The sequence below is a fragment of the Hyperolius riggenbachi genome, chromosome 1 (genome assembly GCF_040937935.1).
Source record: "Hyperolius riggenbachi isolate aHypRig1 chromosome 1, aHypRig1.pri, whole genome shotgun sequence".
NCBI lineage: Eukaryota > Metazoa > Chordata > Amphibia > Anura > Hyperoliidae > Hyperolius > Hyperolius riggenbachi.
This window is the reverse complement of record NC_090646.1, coordinates 218,927,242-218,939,193: the sequence shown is the minus strand read 5'-3', so window position 1 is coordinate 218,939,193 and position 11,952 is coordinate 218,927,242. Positions and strand designations below refer to the sequence as shown.

Below are 11,952 nucleotides of genomic sequence, written 5' to 3'. Positions count from 1 at the left end.
TCGAAATGGTGGCAATCTCAAAAATAGTTGTGTTGTACCTCGAAGATTCTGATCAAAACTTCTGGATCAGAATGCTTGAATCGAATCAAAATAAAAAAATGTATGGTGTGTGGCCACCTTAAAGAGAGCCCAAGGTGGGCTCATACATTTAAAAAAAAAGTAGGCTACCTGATCCGGGGGACTGAGCGGATCAGGTAGCCGCAAATACCGACGCTCCTGTTGGCTGCAATGGCCTACTTTCACTTTTGTGACCTCTGGGTCACGACGCTGGAAGGAGAGATTGATTCTCTCATCCAGTGTGCAGGGAGGTAGGCGAGTGGCGGGGGGGGGGGGGGGCAGGGAGAGAGAGCTGCCCAATGGCAGCTCTGGGATCCCTGCAGGAATGTCCCTGGCAAGCGTTTTAAAAATGGAATCCGTGTCCCCTATGTTTACCTCCGAGATAGCGACAAATAATGTCACTAATCTCAGGGAGCTATAGCATGGCGGTGGGAGGGTGGAGAGCTGTGGTGTGGGGACACAGAGGCATGTCTCTGAGGTGCTGCTACAATGCACACGATGATGCACACATTGATATAAGAGCACATTCACCATTTTCTTCTTTGAGTGCATTACATCAAATCCCCTGCAAAGGCTGTTTTGGTTCCATTATGTGTACCTTATGATGCATCTCAATGCAAGCCCCAGTGTGGAACTAGTTGCAGAAAGTCACTCCTATTCAATTGCAATGTAGGAGTGCCTCTTTTTTTAGAATAATTGGATGTCAGATTTTAAAAATGTGCCAAAACAGCGATTGATGTACTCTACTGTTTGTTTTTTTTAACCTGTGAGCTCTAAAGAGACTTTGAAGTCTCAAAAAAACCTACCTTTTTATTGAACAAATATGTTTAATATGTTAGCCCTAACTAAATCGCCGCATTCCCGCCGCTGTACACTATCTAAATCACTAACTCGCCGGGGGGAAATCCGGGCAGCGCTTCAGTGAGAGGCAGAGCTCTGCCTCTCAGCGCGTCTGTCAGCCCGGATCGCCGCCTCTCCCCCGCCCCTCTCAGTCTTCCTTCACTGAGAGGGGCGGGGGAGAGGCGGAGATAAGCTCTGACAGACGCGTGTGAGGCAGGGAATGCGGCGGTTTAGTTAGGGTAAACATATTAAACACATTTGTTATATAAAAAGAGGTTTTTTTTGAGACTTCAGTGACTCTTTAAGTTTGGTTTTAATCATGAATTTTTTTTTAAGCGAAAGTTGATTTGTGGCAAACAGCCAATCAGTTAATTAATCTCTGCCATGTGCTTTTTTTTTTAGATATGGAGGGGAAAAAAACTACAGAACTACTATAAACTTGTACTTTGCAATTGAGGCATAATATTAATGGTTTTGCTGATTGCCCTTTTCATAAAGCATTTTAAAATTAACACACATTTGTAACTGATTTGCCAAGCTTTTTGTCCTTTTTGTCATTGTGGCTCATTTCATTTGAATCATTTATTACGCATAGTTTTAGAGATTGTTATAGCAGATGGTAGGATTCTTATCCTGTTGTATTTCCAAATACTTTTTTTTGCCATCTATGGCCAGCATTAGGCTTACATAGAAAAGACATGCTATTTTTTCCTTTCATCTTGTTGCCCTCCTATTTTATTCTCTGAGAGTAGCCTTAAAAGAAGTCTACCATAATGACCAACATTACGTTATTTTCATTTCTCTACAGCAGCGAACAGGAGGTAACACCATGTTCACAACAAAACATCCTTATTGATAAGGAAATAAAATATATATATTTTAAAGCACCTACATGTAGGCTGGAGATGAATCACTATGACATAATGGCATCAAAGTGACTTGTTGCGGATGTAATATTCACAATATTTTGGTCTGGATACCTTGGAAACATTTCTTTTTTGTCTTGGTTTCTGATTTTTACAAATTGGTCATACTTTTTATCCATGGTATAAACGCAGACACTTTTGTGTAAACTCCTGGAGAGTCCTTGACGCCACATCCATAACCCCAAGAGGTCACTCCATACACTACCCAGCTGCCCCCAGTCCGTTCACACACCAAAGGGCCACCGCTGTCTCCTTGACAACTGTCCACGTGCCTCTGCTCAGGAGGGCTTCCTGCACAGAGCATCCTTCCTGTAAATCGATCCTTGTACCGCTCTTCACAAGTCCGCTTAGGTAATAAATTCACAGAAGCTTGTTGCAAAGTCCTTGAATATGCTCGACCTAAAAAACAAATGCATCATACATACATATCAAAATGCAAATATTTAAGTGACAGTGTTTCAATGACAATTATTTCCTAAACCAGCAGTTTGCTGGCATGTTTAGCACCGTTGTTATTTTATGGCTCTAAGCCCCTGCAGGAGGTCAGAGAGAGGATAGTCGAGAAAAGCATTTGGCAGAACAAGGCTGTCAGTGACTGATGCACATCATAATGGGTATGACTTCAAAAACACAACTATGATTGACAGCTCTGCTTTCAAAGAGATTTGATGGCAGTTAATGTCTTTCAAGGGGTTTTGTAATATGGGCTGCATTTTTTATTTCCAGTCAGGAATGTGAAGTATAAAGATAAGCTGTCACCTAGACCCCCCAAGTCATCAAACTGTCACTGAATCTTTACACATGTACCAAGCTTAAGATGCTGCAGATCAATCATTGTTTAATCTTTCTGATAATGTTATGAATAAAGAATGAAATAAAATAATGAAGTAGTACATTCAAATCAATTTCATTGCAAGTCCTATATTATTATAGGGTTTTCATCTTAAAAATATAATTTTTTTATTTTACGCCTCTAAGGCAGGGGTCACACATGCCAAAATCGCATGTTTTCCATCAACATCAAATCGCATTGGGAACACAAACATAAGGCTTTCCAATGTAGTCAGAACTGCAGTGCAGTGGGTATAATGTGCGTTTTCCAGCTGCGGGGGGAAAATACTGCTTCTTTTTTCACACTGCGTGTGATTTCCCTATTGACGACTGTCAGTTACTGTCAGCTGGCTGTCAGTCAACAGTGAGCAGACTCCGCAGATTTGCCCATGGAAAAGCATTGCCGTTTTTTGCAGACTCAAATGGGACCCCGCCTAATAGTTTCTTTGTTATTATTTTTTAGTTGTTGTAAGGCGATATTTTTTCTAAATTTTCTGTAACACTATAATTTACAGTGACAAAAATATGACTGTTTTGTATGTTAGTGCATTACATCTGTCAAGGTCAGGTGTTACAAAACTTTTACGAGTGAAGCCTTACCTGCTGAAACCTAAGCTTTGTAAACATGCTTTGTAAACATGAAGCCTCTCCAGAAGCAGCCGCACACTGCGAACGCGCAAGGCGCTCCTTCCCCCTTCTCCCTATATGCAGCAGCCATCTCATACTGGTAAGCACGCACTCGCACCTTATTAATATTTATATATATTATGTAACGTCTCTATTATTGATGTCATCAATTTGTTGTCAATTATTGTCAACACATGCAATGGTTCACTTTAAAGAGACACTGAAGCGGAAAAAAAAATATGATATAATGAATTGGTTGTGTACTATGAATAATTACTAGAAGATTAGCAGCAAAGAAAATATTCTCATATTTTCATTTTCAGGTATATAGTGTTTTTTCTAACATTGCATCATTCTCTAATATGTGCAGATTACACAACACTCACCATTCAAAATGATTCTTTCAGAGCAGTCTGTGAACTAATGACCTCTCCTCTGCCAGAGGAAAAGTAAAAAATTAACTAACAGTTGAGATAATAAAAGTCAGATAACAGCTCTCTCCACACTTTGAAAGTCATAGAGATAATGGCTTTTTTGTATAGAGAGAACAACTGGAGTTTCTTAACTCTTCCTGTACTGGAAACAATTACACTGATGTATCTGATCATGTTTTATTTCTTAGCTGTACTACACATACAAATCATAATATCATAGTTTTTTTTTTCGTTTCAGTGTCTCTTTAAGCACAGTTTTTTTTTTATAATTGTTTGAATGTATAGGCACTACATTGTACTTTCTATTGTTGGGCTGGCACTAGTTTTTTAGAATTTTGTAATTGATTGGAGTTTTGTCAGTATTTTAGGACACAGATTGTTTTTTACTAGGTCGTGCAATTTAGCACTATCATCACTTTACTACACTGTGACACTTTATTGATCTGCTGCATTTGAGATTGCCAATTACATTTGGATTAAGAAAGAGGTTTTAAATATTGTTTTTAACTAATTTTGTGTTTGGATATGTCCATAATAAATATATTTTATAGCTTTACAATTGAGCTGTGATGAGTTTTGACTTTCATATCATAGTCTGTTCAGTGGGTATCCTTTTCTTAGTGTGTCCTGTGAACCACATGTGACATTGTTTAAGAGGAGAAATGTAGCCTTTCACATGCTTTTCACCACAGTGTCCCTATAAGTAAAATGTTCCACAGTCTCATGTGTTGACTCAACATCCCTTCGGCAAAATTTTAAACTTTGTTTAACCACTTAAGGACCACAGGCTTACACCCCCTAGCGACCAGGCTATTTTTTTTTACAATTAAGTGCCCTGCAGCTTTAATAGCTCACTGCACAGCCATACAACTGAGCACACAAATGAATCCCCCTTTTCTGCCCATCAACTGTCGGTGGCGGGCTCTGATCGCTCATGCAGGGGTTTTTTTGTTTTTTTTTTAAATTAATTTATTTGTTTATTTTTTTTTTGTTAAAATTTACTTTTTTTTTTTTTTTTTTTACACTCCCCGCTCCCTACCTCCCCCCACCAGCCAATTCCCACAATCATCTCTTATAGGCATCAGCCTATGAGAGCGATTGCTCTGTAGGCCACTCCAGTACAGGGGTGCCGTAGATCGCCACTGGCAGACTGTTGACGGAGAAGCGGGGATGCGTGCGCATCAGCGCGTGCGATCCCCTGCAATCCCCACCCACCACTCTTGGCACCCTTTAGGCGGTCCTGGGGCTACCACCTTCCTGACGCCTATCGGGAAAGAGTTAAAGATCAGAAACCATTCAGTGTGAAAATATGTATAAAAGATGAAATCAAAAAACGGTTTTCTTTTAACTTCACACATGCTCTCTCCAGGAAGGACACAGAAGGGCTTTGCAGCTAAGAAGAAACTCACTGAAGACATCCACAGTTAAACAGTTAAAATTACAATCCTACTGCTGCCTCCCAGTTACAAGAGCCTGAAAATCCTTCCTAACAATATGTTTATTCTAAGTGACAGCTACCAGGTATTAGGGAAAGTATACTTATTATAAATGTGTACTAGATATCTCCTGGAGTGCCTCAGGTTTGCATTAAAAAGTGGATTTGCCTAGAGACCTGGATGTCACAAGTTATGCAATAAACCGTTGTTCTGTCAGGGTTACATTTATGCTAACCACGAGCATATATTTATTTTTTTTTAAATAAAATGTAAATATTCAGGCAGATCTTAGTTTATCAGCCATACACATTTCTAACAGGTACATTGTGTTGTGATTTTCCAAAGAAAAACAAACACAACAACCTACAATCAACCCCAAACCCACTCAGGGCCGGTTCTAGACTTCTAGACTTTTTGCTGCCCGAGGCAAACTTGTGAGCATGCCCCCCCCCCCCCAATTGTTCGCAGAGCACCCAAAATTTTGCACCGCACGTTATAACTGCAGTGAACCCTGCAAAAAACACCCTCAGTATAGGTAGGTAGCCAGCGACAGGTGCCCCAAGTATTGGTAGCTTAGGTACAGTTGCCCCCAGTATAGGTTAGCCCGGTACAGTTGCCCTCAGTATAGGTTGGCCAGACACTCTCTTCACTTCCTGTTTCTGCCTAGTGCTGCCCCCAGACTTCTGCCACCTGAGGAAGTCGCCTCAATTGGCATCATGGGCGGATCGGGCTTGAACCCGCTGAACCCTGCGACCCATTCCACCCTATTGCCTTAAATCTCCCACTGTGGTGCTCCTAAGAGTCCCAACTCTGATTTCTGAGTCGATATGGAGCATAATTTACCCATCAGGAAGAAGAATTGTCATCAACAAGCTTAGTTCTGATTAGCGATGGTCAAATGATTCCAAGTTGATGCAGGATTATGCAAATGTTTTATGCAAAAGTATGAAGTTTTAAAATTGACCAATCAAAGTCCACCTTGGTGAAATTGAATTGTTCCATTTTCAAGATGAATACATTTGCAAACAAAATTTGCATAATGCTGCATCAACTCACAATTATGAGCACCTCATTGACCATCTGTAGTCCTCATCCTAAATATTTTTTATTCACCAGGATCAACCCTTTTGAAACGTAATAATGCAGGGATCCTTTAAGACACTAAAATATTCAAATAGAATAATCAGAGCAGAAATTTTGAACTTTAACAGAATGAAATACTAATTCATTTGGAGGACAACATATGTGACATACACTAAAATAAATATATTTCCACTGACAGCTTGTAGACTGCTCCGAGATGACTGGGCTCATTCAGCTGCAGCACACAAAATGCTATCTGCCAAGGGTCATCATATATCTAATATCATAAACGTTTTTCCACTTACACAGACAATGAGGACCTTCTACCCTCTATCAGTATTCACTCATGTGGTCTCCACTTTAGATTCTACTACTCTGCTGAACAGAGAACCATTGCAGATGCTGTGTTGGATCTTTCATGAGAAGAAGAAAGCAGACGTGTTTCAAATGATCCCTATTAGGTGTCAGAGCTAATACTCTAGGTCTTTTGAAAAAGTAAGAACACCCATGCTATGTATTTCTTTCTTTCTTTATTTTATATATACTGTATAGGGATGTATCCATATTTAATATTCACAGCATGAAACAATAAAATGTGAAGCAAAAGAACAAAAAACTGTAAAAAAGTAGATTTGAGATAATGGGCCCGATCCAATCCACTTTTTCTCCTAAGTTTTCTCTTGGGTGATATTTTCAAAACTTATCAATAAAATGCATTTTAAACCACCAGCAAAAGTAAGGAAATACTCAGAATAATTTTGACAGTACTTTCGCACCCAGGGCCAGTTCTAACTCCAATGGGGCCTGATGGCGAAAGTAACTTAGGGCCCCATGACATCCCCCCACACACTGATAGAACCCCCCCCCCATCTATAGTATAGATAGCTAGATGTGCCCCCCCAGAATTAGGTAGCCTCCCCCTGGTATACAGTAGATAGCAAGATGTGCCCCCCAAGATTAGGTTGCCCCCTCCCTCCAGTATAGGTAGCTAGATGTGCCCCTCCTCCAGCATTAGGCATCCCCCTCCCAGTATAGATAGGTAAATGTGCTCCCCATCATTAGGTACCCCCCTCCCCAGTATAGATAGTCAGATGTGCCCTCCATGATTAGGTAGCCCCCTCCCTCCCAATATAGATAGCTAGAAGTGCCCTCCATGATTAGGTAGCCCCCCTCCTCTTCCTCACAATATTGATAGCTAGATGTGCACCCCTGTCAGGATTAGGTTGCCTCTCACCCTATATGCAGAGGGTTGAGCAGTGCAACAGAAGGGCTGAGGGTACAACTCACCTGACAGTGCCTCTGGGAAGTTCAGAAAGTCTTCACCACTTTGCACAGTCACAGTGTCTCCTCTGTGACTCCTCCAGTGGAGCAGTACTGGGGGGCACCACTAGAGGGTGATTGGTGATTTACGCTGCACACCGCTCTGCAAATGGGGGGGGTGACACTCAGGGGGCCCTGAAACCTTCCTCTGCCTGCTGCTGCTGCCTCACTTCCACCACCTGAACCACACACGCCGTGGTACCCAGTGGCTGGCTAAGTCAAATTTTTAATAGAAGGTGCTTGGGGGGCCCCTATGGACTCTGGGGCCCGGGAGCAATTGACCCCTTGTCTGAATAGTAGCACCGGCCTTGTTCTCACATACTTTTTGGTACTTTTTCAATTGCAAAGTGCTGAAAGGTTATTCAACCTCCCTGGCCGTAATCCTGAGTGTAGCTAGGGCTAGCTGCCGGGATCTCTATGCAGAGTATAGTGCGCAGTGGGCTCTTTTACTCACCTCCCAGGGAATCCAGCTGGCTATAAACTTACAGGTTGCCACCTAATGTGATTTATTCCTCCCTGAAAGGAATCAATTCCTACCACACACTGCAAATCAATTTTCAAAACATTCTAGAAGGAAATCTATTGAAAATCAATCGAACTGCAGTGAAGCACTGTTCGATGCAGTGCAACAATATGGCCCGATGTTCTACCGCCATCCTGCCCTCAATCAACCTAGAATTTCCACCCTGTCTAATCAATACTTTTTATCAAATTTGGGCAAAATCAACTAAAATTTAAATGATCTTTTATTTTTGAGGTATTGACTCCCTCCAGATCGATCAAATCTGCAGGGAATCGAATGGGAAAATGAATAAGTGTTTACTTAAAGGGATACTGTAGGGGGTCGGGGGAAAATGAGCTGAACTTACCCGGGGCTTCTAATGGTCCCCCGCAGACATCCTGTGTTGGCGCAGCCACTCACCGATGCTCCGGCCCCGCCTCCAGTTCACTTCTGGAATTTCTGACTTTAAAGTCAGAAAACCACTGCGCCTGCGTTGCCGTGTCCTCGCTCCCGCTGATGTCACCAGGAGTGTACTGCGCAGACACAGACCATACTGGGCCTGCGCTGTGCGCTCTTGATGACATCAGCGGGATCGAGGACACGGCAACGCAGGCGCAGTGGTTTTCAGACTTTAAAGTCTGAAATTCCAGAAGTGAACCGGAGGCGGGGCCGGAGCATCGGTGAGTGGCTGCACCAACACAGGATGTCTGCGGGGGACCGTTAGAAGCCCCGGGTAAGTTCAACTCATTTTCCCCTGACCCCCCTACAGTATCCCTTTAACTGTGTAACCTTACAAAACAAACGTTGGCATCTGTGAAGAGCGAGTTTTGAAGTACCAGAGCCAAGAGGAAGAGAGACAGGAGAGCTGAGGATAGGTAAAGCCAGTGAATGAGTTAGTTTGGCCTGGTTAAAACACTGAGAACTACTGTAAGCTAGAGCTAAAGAAGTGCAGGCAACATAAGCCAAGACAGGAACAACTACATCAGAAGCAGTGGGAGGCAACACAAGTGCAGCTCTGTCAATAGCAGCTATCTAGCAGCAGAGCAGTGAGGTGCACACTGAATATGTAGCCCTGTGAATCGGTATTCCTTTAGCAACCACAATATTAATTACATTTAATAATTTAATTAATTAATTAATTAATTAATTTTAAATTAATTAATCTAGCAAAAGAAAAAAGAATATCTTATTGTTTTTTGCGGAGCAAATAAAACATTTTTTTGTGCAAAATCATTAATAACTGTGCTTAAAGCGGAATATAACCCAGCATTTCAACTTTGCTCTAAAACATTATTTACAGCATATTATATGCAACCAGCAATTTTTTTTTACTAGACCAGCATTGGAAGGGTTACAACAGAGCTTTAAAGTTCCGTGGAGAGAAATGCAGACGCATCCGAAGTTTAGATAGATACATTTAAGTAAATACAATGTAACAAGTGAGGAATGTGGCTCACTCTCTCTCTCTGTGTCCGGGAGCTCCTGCACAGTCAGAGAGTGTGTCAGATTCACCAATTGTTACATTGTGTTTACTTAAATGTATCTGTCTAAACTTCGGATGTGTCTGCATTTCTCTCCATGGAACTTTAAAGCTCTCTGTGTAACCCTTCCAATGCTGGTCTAGTAAAAAAAAAATGCTGGTTGCATATAACATGCTGTAAATAATGTTTTAGAGCAAAGTTGAAATGCTGGGTTATATTCCGCTTTAAATTGAGACGAAAGCCAGAATATAATTTTAGAAGATAAACATACCTGTGTCCCCCCATCCTGTGATATGACAGTTTACTGCAGTTTTTTGTGCTCTCTCCCGCCTCAGAGGTAGACAGGCTGGCAACACGTGGCTGCTGAATGGTACACACTGCAGTCCATGCAGTCTTATCAAGGCAATGTCATAATCACTTCCATCTGGTTTGTAGTCTTTGTGGATAATAATCTGCTGGATTCCCAAATCCTCTTCATATTCCTCTGGGACAAGTGTGTGATAATCCCCAACTCTTATCACATATATCCGAGTATTGTTGCCATATCTAGAAGGAAACATTATCAGTTATCAAATAATGTTGTCTTATGTATAATCCATTGGTAACAAGCATTTGAACATATATTCCACAGAAGACTGAGCAATGTTACACTTCATCAGAGGGAAGTTTTATTTTCACACATTAAAGAAGCTGTGATGATACTCTGTGATTAGCTCGCATTTGCAAATATTTTATCTAATGTGTAAAACAGCATAGCCTGATTTTAAACTGCACTCTAAATTTTTTCCAACTGTTTCCCCCTCACTGATAAAGTTTTCACCAACTCAACTGCAGCATCACCCGCTCTCTGTGGACACTTTCTGGAGTTGTGACTAACCACTAATGATGCACGTAGTAAGTAAAACCACAAAAGCTACTCTGGAATATGGCAGTAAGGGGTTATGTCACTGGGGAAGGGGGGCACCATATTCCCCAAATAGCAGTAAAATTGATGTGCGCACATAGAACGTGTACATTTCACTGGGCGTTATGCAAACAATGTAAAATATAATACGTAGCATGTGTAACTCGCATAATACACACAACACACATTGCTTGTATAAGGTGTGCTACTCTATTTGCATAATGGGTGTCAGGCCCTCACAGGAGCCTATAGGCACAGATGAGCTGGCCCTTTAGACATTGCCTACAACAACCCCCCCCCCCCCAAACCGCATCGCAAGTGTGCTGGCTGGCCAAGCTGTCTGATCTCTTTGACTTCCCTTGGTCATCATAGCTAGTACAGGTGCCCCTTAGTATTGGTGGCCAGAAGTACCTTCAATATTAAGTAACTAGAGGTGCCCACAAGTATTGGGTAGCTAGAGGAACCTCAGTATTAAGCAGCAAGAAGTGCCCTTAACTGAAGGGAGATCTTGTCAGTGGAATGCCGAGAGCTGGGTGAGTAACCTCTCCTTTACACTCTCATCAGGACTCTGCCTAGGGAAGGTGGGAGGGAGGCACTAGGGGAGGGGAGTGAGCCGCCTTTCTATCATCATGGCACCTGTGGGCACGTGCCTACAGTGCCTTATGATAAATCCGGCCCTGATGTGTGTTATACAAGCAACTAATGCACTGCATGTATAATGTGAGTTACCCAAACTATGTAATGTATGTTACATAGTTTGCATAATGTCCAGTCAAATGTACATACATCATATGTGCATGTAAATTTTACTGCTATTTAGTGAATATAGTTCATAGTGGTTATGTATAAATGACACAACATTTTATTCATTAAAGGAATACTATCAAAAACAGTTTGAAAACTGTGACAAAAGCTGTGAGCTTTCTCTCTCTCTCTCTCTCGATAGTGTTCCTTTAAGCACTGGTAAAATTGACATGTATATAGAACTCACGTAAATTTAAGGAATGTTTTTTCAAGCAATGTAATGTGGGTTTGCATAATGACCACAAGACACGTTGCTTGTAAAAGCATGGTAGCTTATTTGCATCATGCAAGTTATAATAGGAATGCAGGCATTGTGAACATAACATGAGGTGCATTACGTGTGCAATGCAGGTTATGTTACTAGTGTAAACGCCAATGAAACTGATGAGCACTATACAGTGGGTTGCAAAAGTATTCGGCCCCCTTGAAGTTTTCCACATTTTGTCATATTACTGCCACAAACATGAATCAATTTTATTGGAATTTCACATGAAAGACCAACACAAAGTGGCGTACACCTGAGAAGTGGAACGGAACGAAAATCATACATGATTCCAAACATTTTTTTTACAAATAAATAACTGCAAAGTGGTGTGTGCATAATTATTCGGCCCCCTTTGATCTGAGTGCAGTCAGTTGCCTATAGACATTGCCTGATGAGTGCTAATGACTAAATAGAGTGCACCTGTGTGTAATCTAATGTCAGT

General features: G+C 41.5%; 1 protein-coding gene across 1 annotated transcript in view; it reads right to left on the bottom strand.

The window, feature by feature from the left end:
* Nucleotides 1-1,282: 1,282 nt before the first annotated feature.
* PRSS12 (serine protease 12) overlaps nucleotides 1,283-11,952 on the bottom strand; it is a 218,342-nt gene continuing 207,672 nt past the window's right edge. Inside the window, exons 12-13 of the mRNA XM_068280625.1 lie at nucleotides 9,809-10,083; nucleotides 1,283-2,222 (exon numbers count right to left, since the gene is read on the bottom strand). Coding sequence (XP_068136726.1) covers nucleotides 1,915-2,222; nucleotides 9,809-10,083 — 583 coding nt within the window. The 3' untranslated portion in view covers nucleotides 1,283-1,914. The remainder of the gene's footprint in view (nucleotides 2,223-9,808; nucleotides 10,084-11,952) is intronic.